Here is a 27,106-nt window from a genome sequence, read left to right as displayed (position 1 = left end):
GCATTGTGCTTCCAACCCACACAAGCAAAACAAACACACAAAAGTCAAAAAATGCACACAAAAGTTTAAAGCTAAAAAAGTTCACACAAGAAAAACCTTACACTCTCAACACAGAAATTAGGCGTTTCACCTCCGGTATTTTTGAGATAGCTTGGGATTGAGGATCCTTTACCTCTTCCATCCCAAACAACGCCTTCTCAACTATTACCCACAGACGGGCACTTTGGAGTGGGTATCTACAATAAAGAGAGTGATACGCGTAGAAGGTAGCAGCAAACAAATCTCTTGTGGTGGGCAGCGTTATGGGTGTTTTGTCAATCACAAAATAATGTGTGTGTATATTTGCCAAAGATTCCCCAATTATCATGGGAAAGGGCTGCACCGTTAACCCTCGTGCTCTATATCGCTCCTCCAGCCCATCACAATGTTTTATCAAGTCGTCAGTCTGAAAAAGAAAAACATGACTTAATTTCTTCCTGGTAACTTAATTTTTGACATTCAATATAGGTCCAAAAATTACCTTAGCGTAGCAAAGAAAGCCATCCAAAATATCCTTCCGTGAAGGCTTCCACGCTTTTCCCTTAGGGACTTTCAACGGAACTGTTGTCACCAACCGCGCAAATAAATGCAGAAGTTCTGCATCGGAGCACCGAGCTGCAATACATAGTTCATTTTAATCACAAATAATCAGGCAAAACATTGTATAAGGAAACTAGTGTAGGAAGCTCTTGTTGTTAGCCTACCTGGGATTGAAATATTTTCAATGCTAAGCTGCTCCTTCACCTTCTCAGCAAATGGCTCCCAGTGGCTAGCAATCCTACCATATGCCTGAGGGAACAACTGTCTAAAATCACTCTGGAGCTGGAAAATAAAAATTATGGCATTGATATTATGACATTGAGGCAGATGCAGGAGCTAGCATATTTTTGAAAGATAATGAAAATTGAAAGCATTTTCAAGTTATTTTTTATGAGGTAAAGATCATGGATGGTACCAACCAATTTGTACCCTTCTGGCTGTTTCAGCACCGGATATGTGTTGACATATTCATACGTGGCCTCATACGCAGCGTCAGACCTTAATTTGGCCTGCCGGTGCCTCACTGTTTCCTGCCAGTATCTGTTGATTGTTTCCCAATCGTTCAATTCAGTCTGCAGGAACTGTAATCTTTCTTCAACATCTAAAACGTGACAAAGCACATATTACTGAGAATGAATTAACTACCAAGAAATTTCAATCTCTTAATGTGGTACAAAAATTGTTATCATAAATACCTTCATTGCTAAGGGCGCATGGAAGGAGTCTGGCCAAATCCTCGCTACCATCACAGGCTATATCTTCCCCAGGCCTCTTGACCCCTCGTCTTGACTCCCTTAACCCAAACTTTCGCAACTCCTTGCAAATATTTGTGTACTGGTCGTACAGTTTCCCAGATGGTAGAGATGTTCTACCATCATTTGTATGAGATGGGTTATACCACAGCTCCTGGAAAATACAAGCAATGCCATGGTACATGATATATGAAATTCATGATGGTAATTTGAAGTTGAAGTAAATGAGAAATGAGTGAACTTACGGGATCTTCATTGAATTCTTGCCCCACACAGTCGGCCAAGAACCGAAAGCGATGAGGGGTTATGCTACAAAACAAAGAAATGTGTTAAAACATCATTTTTTGAATAAAAAATAAAGATTAAATAAAATAGCATTCACATTTAACTTACTCCTTGTTAGTGTCTAGCCCTAGCTCGTGCAAAACAATGGCTTTGGCCAATTTATATTTCAGAGCCTGCTCCAGCTGCTTTTTATTTTCGTATGAGGCCAGAACAATTAGTCCATCAATGGACTTTTCAGCAAGATTTCTTATATACTGAAACAGAATAAAAATACTTAATCAAATCAAAGATACTTTGAGGTCACCTTGAGGTACAGGGTGGAAAACATGTTACTTCCTCCAATTTGTTCGAAACCGAAAGCCACCAACAAGATGACTCAGAAATAGTACCCATGTTATGCACATAATCAGTTATATTTAATAACAACAAGATACCTAAGTGACTGGCTAGCATTGCTTGTTGTGCCTCTTCATAATACAGTAGTATAAAACTATGGGCACATAAAAAAATGCTGTTTCCATAATTGTTGAAAGAATGGTGACAAAGACTTTTACAATATTATGGCCTGTTGCAATGTATGTGGTGGACTAGTACTCAAAAATGATAATAGTAAATTGATTCAGAAAAAGGTTATGGATATAAAAGAAAAAGAATTGACTACCTACGCTGAACATTATCATACATATAATTGCCTATGTTTCAATATTACTATTCCACCTCACTATTAGCTAATTCGCAATTGGGAAATTGAATAAATTAGAGTGATTAAAATTTGGGCATGGTCCTTTGACTCCTCCAATGTGCAACTGAGTTGGATAATGTTTTCATTCATAAGTTGACTTGTAGTGCATAAAAAAAAAAACAGAAATAATTTCCTAAAACCAAGGATAATGGAAGAATCCTAGCATTGTCTTCACATATTCTATATCTATGTGGATAACTTCCCCAACAAAAAATAATATCTTTAGATAAAAATAATTTGCACTAATTTCGATTGACTGCTTACATTTAAAAAGGCAATGGGATCCCATACTAAGTTTCGATTGTAATAATATGTATTTACCCTTATCTACAAGAAGAGTGGCTGCCAAGTACATTGGTCTTGATATTAAAAACACTACCTATTTGAACTTAGCTCAAATTCAGTTGATACCCAAAAATTTCAAGATAAGCTTCAATGTAACTCACAAATGATATGACATCTTGCTTAACAAGTACAAAAATAAAATTTTGGCTAATGTACATAACGTTATATACAGCACAAGTTTTTCTATTAATAAAAATTGACTATGTTTCTTTTTTATTTTTACCATTCTACCCACATTCTACCCACCCACAATATGATTTTTGAAATTAAAAATAGCTTTACATGTGACCTAAGATGGAAAGAACTTTATTCGAAAGGTATTTAACTTTATTTAATCCCCCTAGTTTTAAATGAAAATCTTTAACCTTGTGTACCAGCATATAAAATAACATTAACGGAATGAGAGGGCATGTTCATAATTGGTGCTTCTAAATACGCCACTAAAATTCTGGTATATCATCCAACTTTTAATCAACAACAAAAAATCCAACTTTTATTCTTCTATTCTTCAATCCAACTCGGATGCAAATTGAGGCATGCTAGGGACTAAACCCAATTTCAATCACACAAGTATCGAAAATAATTAAAGACGGCTAAAATATGACTGCATCGCTATTCTGAATTTGACTACATCACTGTCTGATTGTTCATACCAAATTACATGGAAATCCATGACGAGTGAAGCCTGGTCTATTTAACACAGAGTTATCATTACTTTTGTACTAAAATGTTGAAATAAGCCTAAATGATATGGCATCGAATCATATCACACTTACCGTGCTTTTTGCCTGGTTATGTGTTTGCTCAATTGCGCGATCAAAGTCAATAGAGCTGGTTATGAATTCCGGAGCTGATACAATCGTTGTTTCGGCATACTGATTGATCCCCACCAGATCAACAACCACGGAAGTATTCAGTGGATACGGAGTCGATTCAGATGATGCTGACTTGCTGGAGGTCTCACTGTTTCCCTACAACATAAATAAAATAATCTGAAAACTGTATTCCACTGATCTTTCATACACTTACCAAACTTGGTCCTTAAAGGAGATCATACATCAACAACGTCGCTGCTCAATGCTTCAATGTACTTAATACGGTGGCCTGCCTTAGGAATGAGCTCTGCCAGCACCGAGGGAGCCACAGATGGCAGAGTGGAAAGCTGATCCGAACTTATATCACTATCTGCACAAGACGGAAAAAGAAACGAGTATTGAGCGATAGCATGGAAACATGACGAATAAATTCTTCAGCCATGCACCTTAGAGGTGGCTTGCAGGATATTGCGCAGATATGCACACGATTTATGTAGTTTCGACATTAAGACTCCCGTTAAGGAAAACTGCGGGAGAGTGCTTACGTTATTGCAGTTTCTATTCTAAGGCAGCAGCATGTTTAATTCTGCAACACTAGAACCCATAATTAAATAACTTGGCTGCGAATGGCAATAGACTCCTAACGTGAGATATCTTATCCTCAATAACAGAAAGAAAGTTAAATGTTAAAAAGCACAGCAGCTCTGACGACAAAATATAATCCGAATTTGAATTTTGTTTGTAATAAGCTCAGAGATTACATAGGGAATCTGAAAAAGAACTCATATAATCAAAGGCTGATGGCGTGGGTAGGAGAAATAATTCAAAATGGCGGTGAGAATTAACACAAAATGGCCGTAAGAATTGATACAAAATCGCAATTTCAAAGCAACTTACCAGCGAACACCTGGATATAGGCTCCAAGCCCAGCCTTCAATAGAAATTTCTTCGTCCCCTCGTCCATTTTCACGGGAAGCAGGAACAGTGAAGACGTGGCACCAGAATCAGAAGAGCACCCTTTTCGCGCACAAGTCCGAACGTGTTGATGGCTCCAACGGCTGAACAGAGAATGGCGGATGCTATAGTGCTTCCTGAGAGCGCCACCAGTGAGCGCAACTATAGATTTAGATTTCGCAACTATCCCAGCAGAGTGCACCAACTACAACTTTGGTTCTCCCACCCAAACTACCTTGACTATCCGTGTTTGGTGTGACGCTCCTTGCCTTTGGTTCTCACATCCAAATAATTAGTTCTGACGTCTTATTATTCTTGATGGCGCATCCAAACCTCCACGCCCAAAGACGTTTAGGGTGTACCACCCAAACCTGTTTTCTCAGTGTGGGCCTTGTTGAATGCCTTCTATCGACATGTTGCCACGTTTGAATTGCGAATATCACTCGCGCACATGAGTTATTGTTAAAGTGTGTTTTTTAAAGGCTGTTGACATCATAATAACTGTGTCTGACTCAATTTTACCGAGCAGAGAGCAAAATTTCAACACTGCACGATGTTCTCGAATATATCAGCCACTTCAAAAATCGAAGAGGGCATAAAACTCTTCTAATATAAATTGTCAAAGGGGATTGCTACAACCGTCTAAAGCCACGTCCTTTTGCAAAATGACTCAGATATGATGAAATAATACCCATTGAGAGGGAGAAGCCCAAAACTTGAGAGCGACGCGACGGTCGCAGCGATTTCCGTCCGGCTATTTTTGGGTCTTATCACGTAAATATTGACAAAAATAGTTAAAAACAGATGTGATAGTTACGGGCTATGCAAAATAAAAAAAAGCTTCTTTACCCCCTCACATGTGTCATAGCACCGGAGATATTTAGAGTTGTGCTATTGTTCGTGAACTTAGAGTAACTCCCCCACGTAGAGACGCGTGGTACTTCATACCAATCTGATATTGGTATTAATCTGCTCAGCACTCATGTGCTCTTCAGATTATGATTCGCTTCGGGTTCCACATTGCCAAGGGACTAATTTCCTGTAAAAGCCTCCTGTGTTGAGGCCGTAAATCACGTTACGGGACCGCGTTCTTTTGTTCCTTCGGAGGAAGATCTTCGGTTTGACCAGTTGGCGCAGGTTCTTCTGTATTTGTCCCAGGGCCGGACAGGGAATTCTGCTACCCGTCGCAGCTCCGGAAACTTTGATTTTGCCACTTCCTGGATCCCCCCAAGTGGCAGTCTGCATGTAATATAGAAATGCTACCAGCCATGCACCCTGGCGGTGACTCGCATGCTATCATATAGTCGATGTTCCCTCATTCTTTGGAAGGTGTACCCAGCCGTGATCGGACGAACAATCGAAACAATGACACCCCTCCTCACCTCCCGTTGTCCCTTTCCGCAACGACGCGAACTAAGGTGGGCCGAATAAAAATCTCACGTGCCCGAAAAATTTTCACCCGTCTCCGGAACTCCCCCGAAGAAAAAAAAAGGTCTTGGGGCGCGTGGTGCGGCTGATTCGCGAATCAATCTAAGTCGTCCGCCGCGCACGTGTTCATGAATCTCTCCTGGATCGATTGCGTGATAATAAAAAAATTAATGGGTATGAATAAGTGCCTATGGGAATAAAGTTACCTTCAGAAGAAGGATGTTTATTCCCCGAAAAAATGTCAGCTTTAGGGTTGAAAGTATATTATAATGCATTAGTACGGAAAAATTAGAAAAAAATACCTATGATAACTTAAGTGCGAAAGTCTGCAAGTTTTCGTAAAAATGCTAATGTACATACATGTACATTATCATTTTTACGAAAGCTACGAAGCTAAGTTACATATATGTAACATAATAAACAGTATGAGTTCATTATAAAGATTTACCAGTTGAAATATGTCAGAAACTCATGGAAATTGTTGCGTAATTATATATTGACGGTAGCTTTCTCCAGTAATTTCTTAGAAGCTATATGCCTATAAGGGAAGTACTTGAATATTATACATTTAACAAGTTATAGATTTGATTGGTAGGTATAGCTTAGTAAGGACTGTCAATAAAATGAACGTAACTTCAATTACTTAGTTGTTTTTGAACTCGATATATATCATAATTTTATTAATGTATTATTGGCTTGGATCCATGAATATTCGCAAGTATCAAAACAGCGACATAGAAACCTTCGAGGCAATCGCTGTAAGTAAACATGTAATTCGTGATTTCACCCCCATAATGGTTTGTATAAGCAAGGGTATATCTAATCTTGGACAGAGGTACTGCGTGTAAAGTTCACACGGTTAAGGGAGGGGTCTAGTTCTATTTCCTTTGTCAAATCATTTGCTGATGGTTATTAATTATTGTATCCACAAAGTGATAGGCGATTGTTTGGGGAATGTAATCCTTTAAATATCCAACATTATTGACCAAAATTATGTGTCATCTATTTTTGGTTTTCATTTTTCATTAAAATACAAAATATATAGGTTAGGCCAATGCTATGATAATTTCAAAATACCAAAATTGTTTAATTAATCAATCAATTTGATATTTTTATAAATATGAGTTAGCTGAGACTATGTGATGGAATGCGTGAAACCTTTCCACTATGGAAAATTCAAGAATAAAATTTGTTAGGTTCACTAGAGAGAATATCTTATTAGTGTGTTTTTTGCGTTCTACAGATGTTTTTTTCCATTCCTTTACTCTGTTCTCAGTTAGGTAGGCTTTCAATTATTTTTTTTAAGCTCTCATGTTACCACTAGGCGATTAGCCTACTTTCTAGCGATATGTATGAAATAGATAAATAAATAAAATCGCTTACTCATTCATGGAGGCCCGGAAGGAAACGGACGCGAAGATGCGTGGGCCTACGTTTAGAGGGAGTAAGGTTGCGGGGGGGCGGGGCAGGTGGTGAGGTCCCAGCGCAGAGGGTCCGAGGGGGGTTATTAGGGGTCGCAGAGATTATACTCGTCCGGCTATTCCTCAATTAATAACGCGCGTGGAGGTAAGAGCGGTCCGTGTATAAATCTTTCGGGGGTAATAGGATAGGGGGCGGGGTAGATCTGGGAGGGAGGGGTATTTTAATGGATGTGGGATATGCTTGAAGGGTGTGAGGTCCGTAGGAGGGGCTAGAGGATATCGAAGAGATGCGGGGGATCCGATGTACGTTTGCGGAGATATATTGGGGAATCCAAAAGGTGATTTGAGCTGATAGTCATCTGACTCAATTCATTTCGCAAGCTAAGCTCATTGGGGTATTGATTATGCGTTTTGCATCTAATTTTGCAATACTTTGATCTCCACTGTGGTAATGTCAAAGAATTGCATGGATGTTTCCATAGATAAAGTTGCTTATGCAAGTAGTTTTGAAATACTTCACTATCCAAAATGATAAAATCTAAGATTTGTAGCTTTCTTCCAAAGTTAAAGTAAATCATACATGAAAATTTGAAAAATATTCATATTCTAAGTGATATACTCAAAGAGTTGTTCACGCTTTTTCAAAATTTAATTACCTAATGCATGCAATTTTGTAATTCTCAATTATCCACATTAACATAGTCTAATATTGTAGCGTTTTTTCAACGATAAAGTACTTTTATATGTAATTTTGTAATACATACTAAAATAATGGTTTCATCATGAAAATTTCAGTGTAAAATGAGTATACCCTGCTTAAAGTATTTTTTTAACTTAAATGTTAAAGAAAAATAGCTGAGAAAGCAATAGAATGATAAAAGGCTAAACTACCAAATTTTTTAGATACGGAAAAATGCTGGCACAAAAAAGACCTGTCGAGCAGAAGGTATGCGTCCTCTTAGTAATAATATATTTTTTGGAATTTAAAGCATGTTTTCAAAGCTAAAAGCACTTCTGCATGCAATTTTCTAATACTGCTTTTATTCTAACAATCATATGGCTTGAAAATTGGAGCATGTTTTCAGATCTTACATAGCGAATGTAGGTACATACTTTTTGAATAACTTGATTTCAGCAATAATATTGCTTCAGGATTGGAGCAGTCTTTTTAAGCTAAATATAAATGATGTAGATTCTTCTGCAAAATATTATAATTAAAAATAACTCACCCGTTCTCAAGTACTTCATTTAGGAACAACAGTAAGCCTTTCCTTGCAATCAAAATGGCGTAAATGAGTATTATTTGTAGAGGCTTAAGTCGGTGGCACTGATCTATGTGAAACCTGAACGAGAACTCCCAGTTAGCTCTCTGAAAACTCAGCAGACACACACATTTAGGTGCAACTGCAAATATTTTTAGATTTGATAAAGAGAGGAATGTTAGAACCTTAGTTTATCAGTTGGTTCAAAATAATAAACTACCAATCCGACAAGGCGACATTTGAATAAAAATTCGCCATGAAATAGTAGTTAAAAAATAATTTTGGATGTTGCAATGGTATTTTCAATATAGAGTGGATTTTAGTGTTTTCACGTAATTTTTTAACTTAAAACAGTTTCTCAAAAGATGAAAATATTTTATATAGCACGTACGGTTCTCTACTTGAAAATGATATTTATCATTACGAATTTCATGTTATTGGGTATTCATCCCGTGATGCTTAGGGTTCATGTTCAGTAGGAAAGTGATTTATGAAATTGCATGATTTGCAAGTTTTTATTATTTACTTTCTTGCTATATTAAAAAATAAAAATTTTGTGTCCTTTTCATTATTACTAATCAAAAATCGTCAAATGTGCCTCTCATTTGGTCTTTAAGTCACATAGATTTACAAACGGTTCCATACAGCATAAACAGCGGCATATAACAAATAAGGTTTCGAAAAACTCGCACAAAAATTACTACAATTTATGATACTAAATTTTGATTTAAAAAAATATCGTTAATGCATTTTGGCATTACATATAAGAATCCAGTGTGTAACCAAATAGGGTAAATGGAAAAAATTAAAAATGAATCATTCCTTCCATTAACCATTCATGTAACCAAGAGGTGCATCATCATTAAATCATGCAATCTCATATGTTTTAGGAAATAAATTAAAACTGTTTATTGCATAGTATTATGTTGTTTTAGCGTGATCGTAGCAATATCTGTGTGGTACAGATAGAGAAGAATTCCTTTTCCACCAGCAATGCATGTTTGAAATTTAGAATTTCTGAAATCCGTTATTATTAATTAATTATTTCAATTACTTCATTTTTTAGGCATTAGGCTTGGATTTCTAAATTTAGTAACGTCTTTACTAAAGAAATTGAGAATGCCGCCAGAATTAACGTTTTTGCATTTTCTAAGAAGCTTACCATTTCTGGCAAAAAAAACTTCAGATATTTCATCATTTCAGAACTCCTAGAATACGGTGGAAGGTAGGTAGATCAGGTATCATGGAATTTATTCCTGACCTTATTTCATGATTTCGGCGTAGATTGAAAATTCCTCGAACTTTCTCTCCACTCTGAACGGCTTTCCTCGCCTTTTTAATAATGTCATGTCCCCCCGAAATGAGAAATACGCCCTCCCACCACCCGATTTTCCGTGCGCCCCTGATGCTCTGCCTGAGAACTGTGGGGTGTTCACGTAGGTTGGGCCCGCATGGCGTCCAGTAAGTTATGGAAGTCGAGAACCGGGAAATCCAGTTCCGGATTCTGAGAAAGTCCGCGACGTTTTCATTTATCGATTCCCGAGAATGTCTCGCCCCCGTGAGTAATTCCCTGAAAATTCATTATCATGAGGGTATTGCGTTACGTATTTCGAGGTGGCTGGTCGTGAGAACTCAGTGACCTAATTGCATGCCATTGGAAATCCCGTGTCGGGCGTGTTCTCATCCTTGCCTCATGGTCCTGCCATTCTCATTTGCACCAGCAGACACAGACATTTAAGCGCAACTGCTTCAACTGCAAATGCTGTCACTCGGCTCTGAACTCCGAAGCTTTCGATCAGATACCCTGCAAGATTTTTGTATCACTTTAATTCACTATCATACCAAATAATGAATACAAATGAATTAAATACCAAATAAAATGGTGGACTTGTGCATTCATTCGATTTATTTACAATCCATAAAAGAAAAAAGTTGAAGATAACAAAAGTTATTGAAATATGAATTGTGTGTGCTATCACTAAATGGAAGTTGGTTGAATTGGACTGGGTGAGATAGAGCTCACCTCGGTGACACATTAAGGTACTCATTTCAGAGGGGGCTCGAACCCCTCTTATATATTAACCCCCCTTGTGACTACCAATAGTACCTAAATCCAAAAATTTATTCCCGCCTTTCGGGTGGGAACCTCTCTCTATCCCTTGCTCGTTCTTACGCTACGGGAACTCAAATACGACTTAAAATGACGCATCGATTAATAGAGGGGTATCATCAAAGTAAGGCTATTAAACAATGACAACCTATGGTATTTTGTACTTTAACAATTAGAGATATGTGACGGAAGATCACTAAGTAAATACCGAGGCCATGTCGTCACTCATGATTAAAAAAAATAAGTGTGAATACAGTACTAAATTTTTCCTTGATTTTTCCTATTTGTAATTAAAAATAATTCAAGATCTAATTTGACTGGCCAAACATACGCAAACACTCATTATCGGCGCAAAAAAGGTAGAACGCTGAACTTAAAGCATTTGTATAGAATTCTGCCGAAGCTCCATACAGTCGTGTCATATATCGTTTTACTCATTGTGTATTCGACTATAAAAATGATTCATTAAACATCGTTTGGACGTAAAGGTTTATCTTCTACGGTCGAAAGAGTGAAGAAGAAGGCACAAAAGACTTTGAGAATGGCGAAACGGTCGTCTCCTCCATCTCGTCACGGGCAAAATATTAGAGTGGTGCATTCCTTTGTACTTTATATATACAGAACGACATTTTCGCATTACAAAGAGCTTAATATATTAAATTTTACCCATTCATTTGATCTCTAAAATGGCCGAAAGGGAGATTTCAATTTCCGAGGTGCAGAAAGGAAAATCGCAGTTACGTATGCTATATGTTAAAAAAATTTCTAAACTTTTCATGCAGGGAAATTTTTATATCATTCTTCTTAGTTAAAATAAACAAAAAATACGGAAGTCGCCTCGTGGCAATGCACGCTACCAAAACGACGAACTTTGCCTTTTTGGTTTATTTTAACTAAGAAGAACGATATAAACATTCCCTTTGACGAAAAGTTTAGAGATATTATTTTTCATATAGAATACTTAACTGCGATATTCATTTTCTTTTCTACACCTCGGGAATTGAAATCTCCCTTTTGGCCATTTTAAAAATCAAACAATGGGTAAAATTTAATTTTAAAAAGCTATTTGTAATGCAAGCATGTCGTTCTTTCTGTAAAAATGTTGAGATTTTATTGTTGAGACAATGGCTGCAGTGAAAGTAAATTGATTCGTATGCCAATTCTTCGTCGCCATTCATCCGTGATGTATTTATTTAATGGGACAAACCTGAATTTTCTAAAATTGATATTTATATGCTTCTCCTTTATCATTAATCTATGTTGCTTGTTGCATTTTGCATAAAGTATTCCTTTTTGTTACTCCATTTGTATATAGCATTGCGTTATCCAGCGTGATTTTAGATTAGCTAATCTCCAATTAATTGGACTAAATAATTTAGTTCCGTTACTTTTTCTCATCAATATTATGCAAGTAGTAGGTTAGGACATAGAATTGCCTTTTGAGTCTTTTCCGAAAATAAAGATTATGGATTTCATTAGCTTTTCACTACCTTTTGTTCCCTCTTTTTTTTTTTAACTCGATTTTATTTCCCATTCGTATATGTTCACACAGGATCCAGCAGCCCAAAGAGCTGTGAAAATTTTTCGCTATTTCTTTGGATATACTCAATTGATTTATTGTTCCATTTATCGCAATTAAATAATTTTCAGCGTATTAAAAAACTATATATCAGTCATCGTTTAATTAATTTTGGTATTCATGCATTACTGAAGCATGACTTCACTTGCAATCAATTTTCGGTATAGTTACCCATACCTATGGCCACAGCCGTCTAATTTTGTCTACTGAGTTTTAAAAGGCAAAAAGATATTAAATTATGCGATTTGAACCTAAAATGAAAATTTTTACAATTGAGAAGGTTAAAAGGAATTTATGGTTGCGTTTACATAGCCGTGAAATGAAAACTGAACTTTTGAGGGATTTGAAGGGAGAGATTAGAACAATACTGTTCTATGCCAATCTGATAAACTCTTACACTACTTTTCCCATGAAATCGATTGCCTATACATGACTTTCGGTGGAAAGTCTGGGGCTCCCAGCAAGTTCCGCCTATCTGTTTGACGAGTCTCACGTCAATTCCGTCTGAGAAATGGACTGTTCTAAATGGCGCAGTCGACGTTTTACAACTCGGTTATCGTCAGCTTTCGGCAGGTATATATTCTTACCGCTGCGGACATATTTCGATCCAATTGGGTCTCTCCTTTTGGAGCACCTTCCAGACTTCGTGACTTTCATTCAAAGGGTTGTCCGACTCTCTAGGCGAACAAGCAGGAAAATCACCCGATTGACCTGCGGTGTGTAACAACGCCAGGACACGCTACACTTATACGACAGCCCTAATCCATCATGACTGTGGATGCCGTCATTACAAGGTAGAGAGGGCGGACGGAACAAAAAATAATATAGTCCTCATCTCAGAGGAAATAAATACAAGCGTGCGCGTGACGTCAGTGCAATGCCAAAAAGACGAGGCAAATTGACACTTGAACTATTGTAATTACAGTAACCATTGGTAAATGAACATGCACTGAATTTTTGAGGTATTAACCTTGAGGAATTCTATTTTAACCCTCTGTCAGTCGCGTCACAATTTGGATCGCAATTCGTCACGCGGCGTCTCGCAGACGCCATTTAGTAATGGTTAAAGAAAATACATGCCAGTAGAAATAACTGCTTCATATGAAAAAAAATCAATCTTATAACATTTAATTTCACGCGTTGGCATCAAATATATCCATAATAATGATAGAGATATACATATTGATAAAATGCTTAATACATGTTTTTTACAGCAATAATTGCTTCGTTCATGTGGTATATTGATTGCAATCATAAATGTGAGGCAAAAAGTCGCGTGCCCCAAATTCAATGCTTCGAATAGTTGTTCATAAAGAGTGTTTAAATTATTAAACGCATTTAAATACTTTGCAATGAATATCGCAAAGGAATTAGCACATAACGTATCGCACCGCAAGTTGTCACTTGGCCTCTAACAGACGCCAAAAGCAAAAAAAATGTTCGTATTAATTCCAGAAATGTGACGAAACATAACATCATATTGGTGACTAATTCAGAGGCATAAAATAATAAGACACAAGGGAGGAGAGTTTCCTAACTTTGAAAACACGATGTGGGCAAAGAAAAAGAAAAAAAAAAAACTAATTGAGGTTAAGAATTACAGCAGTATTAAGGGTCGGAAAAAATTATAATTCTATCAAGTGTAAATTGGATACCCAAGGGGGGGGGGGAGCTATAGCCCCCTCAGCCTCCCCCCACATAGATCCGCCATTGTGTGTGGGTACTGGTATCTCACTGTAAGTGCTCAATACTGTGTAGTTATTGATGTTTTTTTCATATCACTGGTCTTTAGTCTACATAAAAATAAATTTTATTCAAATTCTCCTACTTAACCTTCTTTTTGAGCATTGAATTTTATACAAATTGTTTTCAGTCGAAATTATCAGATTGAAAACAAACGCTATCGTCAAAATGAGGCAATCAGACTCATCGAGGCCATCACAGGTTTCAGTAATTAACATCTTTCCCCACGAGCAGAACCCATTGCAAGATCTTGAAGTTCCTCTGATGTCCCCAATGGACGAACTTGTTATCCATCAGGTCACGCATCAAAGAAACATCTAAAACATTGAAACGGTGATCTTGCATGTGAAATATCAGCAAACATACGTGGCATAAAATTACAATCTTACCTCCTGGGAAAATTGGTTTCATTATTAATTCCAAGATTTTGCATATATCTAGCGAATTTTGAAAAAAATTGGATAATGTAATTTTTTTGTTAAATTTTTTGTGCTTTCTTTGGAAGCTTCATGAGATCTTAACTGATGCTTTCAGCTGACTTAATCTTTCCTCACTTGAACTCTTAGAAAAGAATACCTCTGTCGACTATGTTTTGGAACCGTAAGAGATATGATATATGTCCGTTAATTTGGGTCAATTACTAACTTACATTAAAGACCAAAATAAGTCTCAAAGAGTTAGAAAAACCTCTCACTCTTGCGTCATTTGCACCGGTATAACCATGCCTGCTTTTCTCGCTATCAATGTCATATTGATTGCGGGAAAAGTTTGAGAAATCCATTATTTTTATTTTTATCTAAAATTCTAGGCAGGAAATTGTGTTTACCAGAAATCTAAGTCGAAACTTTCCATCTCGTCCCATGTTCTACATCTTGAAATTGACTTGAACTTGAAATGCCAAGACATATCTTCGTAGTAAGAATGATAGATCACCCGAAGCGGATTTAGAAAAAGGCATGGAAAATTAATTTTTTTCTCAGCGTAATGTTCTCACTTCAACACACTCTTGCGGGTGACTCCGTAATGCTACACCGCAGTCCAGTCCTCGGTTACTTATTAGAATAATTGATTTCATTAATTAAATTTGCATTTTATATAGGTCTTTTGACTTAGCTAATAAAAATCACAAGTACGATTCCTGTTTAAGGAATGTTACAGGTATTCGGTCACGATTATTTAGATTTTTTTCGGCGTCTTTTTCCTTCCATTCGAGAGCAAAAAGTGGTCGAATCCTGCCGGCATGGGGATGATGTTAAACGACGAAGTACATGTCCCGGGGTGATTCAGTACTTCAACGCTGCGCCGACAGACTTGGCTCAACGGACAGAGTGCATTGTTATGGTGAATTTGAGAGGAGGGGAAATACAAAGATGTATATTCGCAATTAAATATATATAATTTTTTGAAAGACTGTATTCGGTCATCGTTTAAGTAATTTCATATCTTTCCATGATCGATGTCTGACTTCACTTCCAATTAATTTTTATTATAGAAACACCTACCTACTGTTATCACTGCCCAATTTTACTTGTCGAATGAGTTTGCAAAGGCCAAAAAATAATGAAAAATATGATTTGAATCTCAAACGAAATTTTCTATCAATGAAAATAGCAAAAGGAATAAATGACTGCATTTACATAGCCACAAACTTAAGGCACGTTAGAGGTATCCTTCAGTCGCGAGCATTCATATTTTGTCGGCATTTTTTCCTTGCTTTCGAAAGCAAAAAGAGATCGAGTCCTGCCTGTATGGGGATGTTGTTAAACGACGAAGCACATGTTCCGGGGTGATTCTGTATTTCAACGCCGCGCCGACAGGCTGGACTCTGTGGACAGGGCGAGACGACGGTTCATTGTCATGGGGAGTTTTTGAGAGGAGGAGAAAGGCAAAGATGTATAAGAAGGAGGTTCCGTGAGATGGGGGAGGGGGAGAGACGCGAGGTATATCTGTAGGGATGAAGGTTTCGGTGTAGATGGGGAGAAGAGAGGGTTGAGTGTTTTAAAAGAGCACGGGTGGGGGATGGGGGAGGCAATCCATTGGAAGACACGAGTGTTTGTTTAAGGCGAGGAGATAGAAATCTCATAAAGCGGGAGGGAGGTCTCGGGAGTGGGTGGGGGAAGGGAGCGTGCGGATCAGCCCAGCGGGTTGTGCGTTCCAATGGGGTGGGTTTTTTGAGAGATGTTGGCGGTGGTGGTTTGGGGGGGGACTGACGTATAGGACTTAGGCTGGTGGGAAGGAACTCGTGGTAAATGGTAGGGGAAGGAAATAAGAGGGCTGTAAAGGTGAAAGGCATGGGCAAGATGAAGATAAACATTCCGCACTATGCCTCCTCTTTCTCTCTGCTTCTTCCCCACCCTTTTTTCTCTCTCTTCCTTCTCCCCATCCTCTGCTAACCTTCTCATCTGATTGTCTTTTATTTAGTTCCCAAAGGAGTCATCTTCCACCCGTTTGGTATATTTTCCGCTTCCGCAAATCCGTCGTCTCCGACGGTAGTCCTAATTTGTGTTCGTCTTTTCAAATATCAATGTATTATGCAACGGAAGTCGTAACTACATGTGCAATTGTATGAAAAACGGGCAGATTTGATGGAAGGTGTACTCATTTTATTTAATTTATTTACCCACACCCCCATAAAAGCTCGAAATGGCCTTTACATCGAGGAACCAAACAATTAGCAACCGTATAATTACCAATACCCATGACCAGGATGTAGGTGACCCATCCAGAAGAAACTCGAACTCGCAACTTTCGGATTTGCAGGCAAGGACCTAATCCCGCCGTCAACATGGCTGGCTTTTTGATTGAAAATTAAGTGAAGTGATAAGATAAAAAGATTTATAAAAATGATGTATCTACGATTACGAATACAGGATTCTTACCTCTCTCTGCGTCTTTCCCACTTCAACAGCCTTCTTCCTCATCATCCTTTGATGACCTCCTCATATGATTCTGTTTTACTTTATTCTCTGGGTTGTCATCCACCGGTCTGGTATGTTTTTCGCTTCCGTGAATCTTTTTCGGTCGGTGATACTGTTTGAGATTACCCTTAGAGGCATAAGTCTAGAATAAAAATAAAATAATTAGATTTAATTCAGCACGCTCTACCCAAAGACTTATAAAATACTCTAAACAGTAAAGAATAGGCTTTTCATCACGTGAAAAAAAGCGTGAGAGGTTATTACGTTATCTAGAATTGAAGGTGGCAGAGGGCAGTGGTAGAGAATGGTTTGGCACCAAATATTATTAATATCTAAACCTATTCAGGGCCCCTTTGATCCCCGAATGGTGAGCAGCTTTTTTCTACTTTTTAGCGTATGTTATACTTTTTTGAAAAAGAAAGTTTTTTAAATTATTTTTTTTTGTTTTTTTCTTTACTTTTAGTGGTTACTCATGTAATCGATTAAACCAGATCTGTTGAAATTTCTGCCAAGAAATATAACAAACTCCATCTATTGCGATCGATGAAAAAGTATTTGTCCATATTTAATTATTTAGAGCACAATGGAAAAAATTGTCAATGACCGATCATCGAATATGGTATTGTCACCAGAAGCGAGCAAGTTTTTCAAGCCTCTCCGATAATGAGAAGTGGGTTAAAATCCAATTACAAGATTCCATCGTTGAAACATAAACGGTCGGAGCAAGTTACGAAAAAGCGTCCAATAGAAAGGAAATCTAAATTTTCATCCACTATGTCCGAGCTGATGCAAACATTTTTTGGTGGAAATAAAGTTGGATAGAAATAAAAATGTAATGAAGGATCTACAATTACGAATACGTAGTGACTTCTTTCCTCTCTTTGAGTCCTGTCCACTATCCCAGTTTTTTTTTCTCTTTCTTTCCATTTTCCGCTAAGCACTTCATCCGATTTCCTTTCATTTCATGTTTCGCGGTATCATCCACCTCTTTTCCATATTTTTCACTTTCGGAAGTTCGTAATTCCCGCCGTGGTCGGTGGGCCTGGCTGTGCTTGGGGGATATTTAAATTCGATTTATTTTAAATGATTTAAATATCTGAAAAGGTGGGCATCTTCGAGGAAAATAGACCAATGTAGAGAGATTTAATGCAGGTTATTTTGGCTGGAAATAAGGTGGAATAAGAACGATATAGCGATGAAGGGTCTATGACTTTAAACAGCAGATCTTCCTTCTTTCTTATCCTTTTCATCCTCTACCTACGTATTACATGTACTTAACATCCTTATAACTCTACTTTCTTCCGAATAAATCACTTTCATTCCAGGCTTCGAGTTATCATTTCTTTTCCACTCATTTTTTTTTTAATTTTTTTGTTTCCGCAAATCCATCATATCCACCGCGGCAGGTGGCCCAATTCGTGGGCCGCTTTTTAATAACTTACCCAATGAAGGATTATACTAAAATATGACAGCGTATCCCTACATGCAATCTTTCTGTGTAAAACAATTTCCGTTTGAACCTCAGCTTATCAAATAAAACAGCTGGTCACCAGGACAAAAATTCCATAACGCAAGCCAGGATAATTGGTATTTAGATCGTTCAAGGAGTTGGGGGAGCGTGGTTTGTTGAAGTGTTTATTCTTCAAAGTATCTTTGCAAGCAACTTATCTGTGCAAAAATGTTTCAGTTCGAACTTCAGCTTAGCAAATTATAGAGCTGATCACCAGGACTATAATTTCATAAGGCAAGCCAAAATTATTGGAATGTACTTAAATTGCACAGGGAGTTACGAGAGTATGGTTTGTTCTGCAAAGTATCTCTAAAAGCGACTTTCCTGTGTAAAAATGTTTCCGTTCAAACTTCTGCCCAGTAAATAATACAGCTGGTCACCAGGAAATGAATTCCATAAGGCACGCCAGGATTATTGGTACTACTTAGATTGTTCAGGGAGTCGGGGGAGTGTGGTTTGTTGAAGCGTTTGTTCTCCATGGGAGGTGAGACAGCGTCTTCGATAAGGGGTCCTCCACGATTCACGCTGGAAAACGAGAAGGACTTAACCTCACCCGGTTGAGATCGCGATCAGAGTGTTTGCGAGTGATCCCCGAGGTTCGACCCCCGCCCGGGTGTGGGTGGGCCCTCTTCGGAGGCGGCAATCACGGCGAACCTAACTCCCTCCCTCCATACCGCTCCCCGGGATATCTCCCAGGGCCTTCCCTTTCGCCACTTCCAACTCAACACAGGCCGAGATTTTGTTTTCTACGCAGTGTATCATTGTTCTACATCTACATGCTACCCCGCAAGACGTAAAAAGGAGTGCGGCGAGGAGTGTTAGGACACTAGCCGTTTACACATAAAACATATGTAATATACTATGCACCTTATATAATATGTTGTATTTTGTATGTATCATAACATAGGTTTTCACCCAGTAGGTTTCATAAGGTTTTTCACATCCCTCTTCTTGTATGGGCGTTTACCTACAGTGACTTTTTTCGCTGAAGGATATCATTCCCTTACCCTCATGTTTTTTTCTCTCAAACTGAAATATTCTTTACACATTTCCACATATACTTGTTTATCTTGCTTGACATTTTACTAATAGAGTATATTTTAATTGCATATTTTTCAATTTTAAATGTTTATTTACCTCAACAACCCCTCGAAGGGTTAGGTGGAAGAGGGTAATATTTAGTCTCAATCTCGCCCGAATAAAGGCATCTATATAAAGCAAGCGCTCAAACAAAATTGTGATTAGCATCTATACAAATCCTTTATGGTTTGGGGGAAAACGAATTCCCATACCTATCCGTTAAGCAAAATATATCTCTTAATTTATCGCTTCTTCTTTATCTTATCTTCTATATCAGAAAAATAGTGGGGCTCTGATATAATATTCTCCGTGTCGCTCTTAAAGATATACGTATATTCTTAATTGCTCGAGAAATCTAAGCCTAGCGTCTAGCCTCCGTGTCTCCAGCGGCTCCCAACCTAATTAGCTTAAAATTTGCGTTGCCATCTAAAACTCTAAGAGACCATCATCTTAGAGCCGTACCTACTGCATTCAAAGGTCCGACGGAAACTATTCAATACGTGATATATTTTGTCGAAAGGATAGGTACGGAGACTCTATATTCCCCGTATAATGAAGGACTTCAATCAAAGCTAGCTCAAACTCAGCCAATCAAATTTCTCACACTTTATTTTCATCTGTATTCCCGCGCAGGTTAACAGCTAATATTCTACAACCAGTTCTCCAATACCAACTCCGACCACACGGTTAATGAGGCGGCTTGCGGGGTAGCAGGTGTTATTATAATAATTCATAGTGCATTTTAAAATGCTGCAGAATCAAAATAATAATAAAAATAGGTAATTATAACAGCTAAAGACAATTTATTTGTATTCACACGACATTACTTGCCATCCATATTCAAGGTCTTTCTTTGGCAGAATTCATGAGGGAGCTGTTGGATTCAACCCAATCACTCAGTTTGTACACATCCGAATCATCTTTCTAATAGCGTCAGCTATTTCCCCATGTTAAATGTTGATATACCAGCAAATCATCAGCATAAAGTTTTTTCAATATTGAAATTTCTTTTGTAAATCCACAATATAAAAAGAAAATAGCAATGGACCCAGAACAGAGCATTATGGAGCAATTTTATTTTGCACCAGCATACCTACGTATTAAGGACATAAGGAAGAGAATCGCATTAGCGAAGGAGGCATTCATGAACAGGAAGGAGCTTCTGAGAGGATCGTTGTGTAAGAGTTTAAAGAAAAGGTTAGTGAAGAGTTTGATTTGGAGAGCAGCTCTCTACGGTGCGGAAACGTGGACACTGAGGAAAGAAGACGAGCGAAGATTGGAGGCATTCGAGATGTGGGTATGGAGAAAAATGGAGAGGGTGAAATGGACGGAGAGGAAAAGGAACGACGAAGTGCTGGATATGGTTGGCGAGGAGAGGCAGCTTTTAGATGAGATACGGAGGAGACAGAAGGTATGGATGGAGTTAGTGCTTAGCGGTGAGGGGATGTTGAAAATGGGGTTAGAGGGTAGAATGTTAGGGAAACGAGGGAGGGGAAGGAAAAGAATAGGATTTTTAGACAGATTGAAAGAGAGTAGGCCTTACAGTGAATTAAAGAAGGTAGTGCTGGAAGGAAAGGGAGGCTCCCAGCTCACTTCTTGAATACTCCATGAAAACCTACCTTAATCGGTAGAATACTAATAATAATAATACCTACGTATGCTGCATATCGAGCACTATTTTCCTTGCTTTGTGTTGTCCGTTGCTTGCACCTGCTTTAATAATGTTTCCTTAATAGGTATGTTATGAACTGTGCATTGCCTCACGCACTAGATTTTTAGCACAGCTCATAGTGTTTCATTGATTATTATTGAGCAGGAATAATTGTTGAATGTTTTTGTTTCCCAAGTACTTAATTTCTAAATTTCCTGTTATTGGCCATTGAAATGTTGTAGTGCACATTTCCATTCACTTTTCTTGTCGATTTCCACAGTTTTATTATATTGAGAATTACGAGCAACTTTTCCTAATCCCAGTATATTTGTTAGGTCATATTTGTTATAATTTGTCATGATATTTCCCATATACATCTTCAATTGAGTCCTATTCAATTTCCATTTTTATATTATAGGGAGCTAAGAAGGAGGGTGAGAATGGGAGTCTAAATTTGGATACACATTAATTATTCATGCAGAGACTATGGTGGATTGAGAAGAGTACTGCGAAGGAGAGCTCGACGTACCTAGCTATCACAGAAAAGTATCTCTTATGAGGAAGACACACTGTAAGTGGCTGGAAGAGGTATTGAGAGGACGTCGAAATTCACAATAGGTGAATGCTGTGAAAGCGGGATACAGGAAGAAATATAACACCATTCGCTTTATGAATGCTTTGAATACGAGTAGGATGTGCATATCCCATGATGAAGAACCGTATCATGCTGTAATACGCTGGCTTTGGGATGTTAGATATTCCTCCATGAAACGCATTTTCTCCAAACAAAATTTCTTGCAACATGTGTCGCCGGGTAAAATATTCGTAACTGTCCATCCTGATGCATTAAATACATTCAGTGAAGTAACACATTCATAAAGTGGTGTGCATGATCATCACTCGGCAACGAAGCTAATCGAAAAAGAGGGATGTAAAGTTGACAACAATTACATTTTCTGGTTGACTGTGTTTTTCTCAACGGGAAAACATATGTGAGTGGTTATGTGTAAGAATAATCTTTCAATGTTATTTAATCTCTTATCCAAAGCGTGAGATACAAGAACAGTACTTCCCTAATAACGGCTCTGTTAAGCCATAACATTTAAATGATTTTTTTTCGTTAAATTCTGCAGGATTTTTATACGAAGTGATTGGTTAAGGATAATACAAGTCTTCTGATCGATAAAATATTTTCCTATTGAGCCAAAGATCTGACTTGAAAATCAATTTGGTGACCATGCACACGTTGATTACGATTTAAAGCTAATTTAACAAGCCATGTAGAAAACTTAAAACGATAATTTGCAGGTTGTTTTCTTTAGCATGTTTTAATCTTAAAGATTTTAATTAGTAGGCCCCAAAAGGAGTAAATGAAACGGTGGCATTGAATTACGAGGTGGGTGGTAACACGTGCTGCTCGATATCTGGTTCCATCCCTCTTCGCTGGAGAATGTTGGGTTGTCATGTAATTGAATATTGTTCATAGCTCACTAAGCTGTCAAATAAAAGTATGAATTATTATCTTTGTAAAAGTCTAATTAACCCGTGCAGATTCTTAGATCATTGTACCCGTAGCCGGTATGGATGTAACAGTGTCTTAACCGTCCTGTTTCTACTTGAGTTATACACATAAGTGAAGGTATATCTCGAGTTTTTGGAATTGATGATTTTCCTTCTAAAGCATATTAAGATACCTATCAGTTCTTAATTTTGTTATTAAATTTGTACACTATGCAATAATAATTACGAGGAAAGCCATGTTAACACTTAAATCCACACAAATAGAAACCCAAACGTCGTATAAAAAAAGGTTTTGTGGAATTTTTAAGTTCGCATCACGCATTTTAGTTTCTTTTTCTTAGGTCAAAAATTTCTTCCACATAACATCCCCCATTATCATATTTATTAGCGAAATCTGTTGCAATCACATATTGGTTGGATACTTTTGAATGATGGAATTAATTTATTCTCGACAATTTTAATTTTCTTACATTAGATACCATTAATATTTTATAAAAAATGCCGTGGAAGTATTGCGAATTGTAAACAAATGTCATAAATTCATTCAATTTCCTTTTATGAGTTCTTAAATTACCTAATTATATAAAATAATTCACACATCAAAATATTTCAGCCGTGATTTCTTATTTAGTTTGATTTCATGAGATTGTTTTTTTTTTGCATCTGATATTTTTTTCATATTTTCCATATTTAGAGATGGTTGAGTCTTTTGATAGGAATTAAATAATGACTACCTTTGCAGTTTATATATTATACTATAATTGAGCCACATCCAGCTTACAAGAAGAAATCTATGGCGTATCAAATACCTTTTCTAATTCTCATTCCTCTCATAAACGTGCATGCTATTAATATGACCTATCGTATCCTGTGCTGGATCTTTATAATTCAAAATTTTTACCTTCCGTAATCACGGGTATACATTACAGGCGAAATAAACTTGAGTAACCCGTGAGTGCTCGAGCGTGGAGAGACTGTCGGGGGCTGGAAGTCATTCAGAGTTGCTAGGTGTGCGGTCTTCACGTCAACATAAATGGAAGACACTTTTCCCGACTATGAGCATTTTCCCTAAACTATCAAATTACACCTGCCTGGACTGCTTTTAATGTATTTCCTGGTCGGCGCTGTGCCTTTTCACGCGACAGCTTGCATATCATCTCCCTCATTTTCACAGACCATAATATTATGATATTAATCTTATCTCCTTCCCAAAGGGACACCCTGAATTATAAGCTTGGTCTGCCGCATTATTATCTCCATGGCTGCTTCGTGTGGCAGATGCGTATATTTTTTAATGTAGCATATAGGCTCAAATCAAAACTGATACTCAAAGTGTGCTTACTGCAGAGAGGTGAACAAAATTACGCAATGACTGATGCTGGATATTCCTTATGTGTCTACATTTTATCACGACTATGATTATGTGATATGACTTCGATGCGACGACGAAGATTTGACTAAAAGCTAACCAAAGAATAATATTGTAAAAAGATTGTGTGCATTGTGGTAATATTTTTAGGGTTATAGGAAGATTGTTGAAAGGGTTGTATTTTCTGCGGGGTTAATTTTGCAAGCAGAAACTATTTACATGGGGGAGTAGGTACTCAATTCGAAAGATTAGAAATTAGAACCTTTATTGTGATTCTAGGCTTACCAATTTAATAAGAATGAATAGATTTGAATTGAATAGACTACCAATTTGAAAGTACTTGTGTGCACTCAAAAACCCACAAGAATGTGACAGCCAACGATAAGGTTATAGTAATTTTTCAAGGGGATAATTTTGTGCAGTTAACCCTGACAGTTTCCTCCGGATTCTGAGGGCAGCCAAACAGTGAATGTGATTAAATCTTCAAAGATTTGCTTAGGCAATGGGGAGCAATGAGCCCGCACGGAATGCTTTGTAATTTTGGAAGTCATTTTCAGGTCTGAGTGGGATCTTTGCAAGCTGAATAGGACAAGCTTCAAATTACAATAAATTACATTTGCATGTCTTGGGTGTCATTGTCTTTTGAAAGCTGCGATAAAAATAGTCAATTACGCGCGAGAGTGCCTTGTTCTGAATCATCTCTCGAATGAGAACATAATGCATGTCTCATCGCAATCGGAGAAACACGAACTCGGCCGGCTACTGCTATTACACACGACTAACTCGACAAAAAGGAATAACGTATCGTGTAATGAAGAATCATGATCTCTGCTTTGCCTTACGATCGGCAACGTGTTTGCGATCACCGCATGTTATTCGTGGGCGGCCCACATCTCTCCAACTCCTTCATTTGTTTTACAACCGAAGCCATTCGATGTTTTTTTTCCATTCTCTCGTGGGAACACCTTGCTGCAGAATCGTCTATTCGCTTTGATTCGAGAGAAACACCAGTCAGCGTTGGAAAATTGATGTCAACTCACTTTAGGTATTGAACACTTTCCTGTCACATCTGTTTCTATCGATTCTGAATGCATCGGTAACACCAGGTGGCATTCACCAGCTCTCATAAAAGTCGGAGAAACTATTTCGCGACCAAGTTCATCGTGATTAATTCTGGGAGTATCGTGCTACGAATGAACCCCTTCTGTTTTTAGGCATGAGTAAAATATGACACAGATTCTTTCCCATGATTCTTTTATTTTTAGTTCTTTCGTTCTACAGAACGAAAAAGAGTCTACAGAAGAATATTATTCTTGCGTATCGATTATAGTTTATCTTTCTTTTCATGCCTCTATCTTGGCTCCTTCTGCTGCCATAAACTAGAACCTAAAACCAGAATGGTGTCAAAACCAGAATGATTTCACATTTTTTCCTCGGTATTTACAAAAAATTATCAGCAGAGTTCATAAGGGAAAGGATAGTACAAATATCTAACTGCTAGTTAGCATAATATATTACGCAAGGCTCGGGCATCATATTATTGTTCGTCCGTCAGGATGGTGTTTCTAACGTCTTCTTACTTTTTTAATGGTGGGAAAATAATTGATCACGAATAGTGAAAGTTTTCTTGCCTAACAGCTTAGTGCTACATACGTGAGATCATGAGAATGAATCTGAGATAAATCGTAGACTCTAAATCCAGCATGGAATAACTCTTTGCTAGAATAGTGTGGTAGAATATATATTTTATTTCGAATTGTTTTAAAAATATATTTATTTTGCTCTTCATTACTTTTTTTGAATAAATATGCAATATTAACCTTTTATGACAATTTTTTACAAACATAAATCATTTATCTAAATAATATTTTTGATAAATTAAATTCTGCATCTAAAATTTCGTTGTCCCCAAAATGGAAGCGAGGTTTGTATTAATTTGACAAAAGCAAGTGCACAATATGCTTAACAAGTGCACAGATTATGCTATTTTTAAAAGGCAAATTGAGTTTTGAAATCATATTATTAGGCATTAACCTCTGTAACACTCTTCACGATCGTGGCAAGTGTATTATGTACTATGTACTTCTTAAATTTTTAGGGGCCATTGATTTAGGTTTCATGTATTTCCGTGATTAAAACACAAATGGTAATTTCCACACTATTTTATCTAACACTTAACGACCGACCATGGTTTGAACACTTTGTGTCATTTTCAAGGTCTTTCATGTATTTAATTTTTTGAAGATTATTTTGATTCTTCTGAGCTTTTCTTTTAGTTTATAGACTAGGGCGCCACTCAATTAGTGGTGAAAGTTTTTGAAACCATCTTATTCGAAGGTGTCACATGATATTGCAGTGTTAGAATTTATAGTGAGCTTGAAGCTACGTTAGCTTGACGTTTTGCGCTTTCGTAAACAACCATAGAATGAGGACGGATGAAGCTATCAAAACGCTGAACTGCATCTGATTTACCCACTTGAGGTCACCGTATATCTCGTTAGCATTGAAACGTGTTTCTTTTTAGTTTAATTCGTATGAGAATCACTTGAAGTAATTTGACTTGAAATTTCGTTTCGAGCCCGTCCCTTCAGAGTCTTCCTTATTTCATTTTCAAACATCTTCCCCCACCTTCCTCATGTCTGCTCGTCGAGAATTTTATTAGTTCAACATCATCGTGGGAGCTCCGTAAGAGAGCAAAATCCTTTGACTGCCTTCTTTTTTCCTCCTTTAATTTTTTCAATCTTTTTCTTTCTCCTTGTTCTCGTGTGTGTTCACTCATAACGTATTTATATCTCTAACATCCCCTACCTCCGTTTTTAATCCTTCTTATTTCTTTCCTACCATTATGAGTCCGTAACAGAGCAAAATCTTTTGACTGCCTTCTTTTTTTCTCCTTTAATTTTTTTCAATCTTTTTTTTTTGTTGCTCTCGTGTGTGTTCACTCACCACGCATTTATACCTCTAACACCCCCTCCCTCCGTTTTTTATTCCTTCTTATTTTTTTCCCTACCATGATGAATCATGAATGAAATGAAATGTCCG

At 37.5% G+C, this 27,106-nt stretch overlaps 1 protein-coding gene and 1 long non-coding RNA gene across 2 annotated transcripts; both read right to left on the bottom strand.

The window, feature by feature from the left end:
- Positions 1 to 97: 97 nt before the first annotated feature.
- LOC124164466 lies at positions 98 to 1,515 on the bottom strand. Its single transcript, XM_046541793.1, has 5 exons — positions 1,275 to 1,515; positions 999 to 1,180; positions 744 to 861; positions 521 to 654; positions 98 to 445 (listed from the first exon to the last, which is right to left on the bottom strand). Exons 1-5 carry the CDS (start codon positions 1,513 to 1,515, stop codon positions 98 to 100), a joined length of 1,023 nt encoding a protein of 340 aa, XP_046397749.1.
- Positions 1,516 to 1,575: 60 nt separating this feature from the next.
- Positions 1,576 to 3,967, bottom strand: LOC124164286. Its single transcript, XR_006866016.1, has 3 exons — positions 3,480 to 3,967; positions 1,725 to 1,870; positions 1,576 to 1,640 (listed from the first exon to the last, which is right to left on the bottom strand). It is a non-coding gene; the product is annotated as an uncharacterized LOC124164286 (long non-coding RNA).
- Positions 3,968 to 27,106: the final 23,139 nt, after the last annotated feature.

Source organism: Ischnura elegans, chromosome 8 (assembly GCF_921293095.1).
Source record: "Ischnura elegans chromosome 8, ioIscEleg1.1, whole genome shotgun sequence".
In the NCBI taxonomy this organism is placed as follows: Eukaryota; Metazoa; Arthropoda; class Insecta; order Odonata; family Coenagrionidae; genus Ischnura; species Ischnura elegans.
Note: the sequence above shows the minus strand (reverse complement) of the source record. Positions and strands in the feature narration are given on the sequence as shown.

Bases quoted from the DNA above. Each gene is read 5' to 3' on its own strand.
- LOC124164466 (XM_046541793.1), bottom strand. From the start codon at position 1,515: ATGTACCATGGCATTGCTTGTATTTTCCAGGAGCTGTGGTATAACCCA. The intron at 655-743 runs GTAGGCTAACAA...TATGTATTGCAG, and splicing joins TGAAAATATTTCAATCCCAG to CTCGGTGCTCCGATGCAGAA. The intron at 446-520 runs GTAATTTTTGGA...TTTCTTTTTCAG, and splicing joins GCTTTCTTTGCTACGCTAAG to ACTGACGACTTGATAAAACA.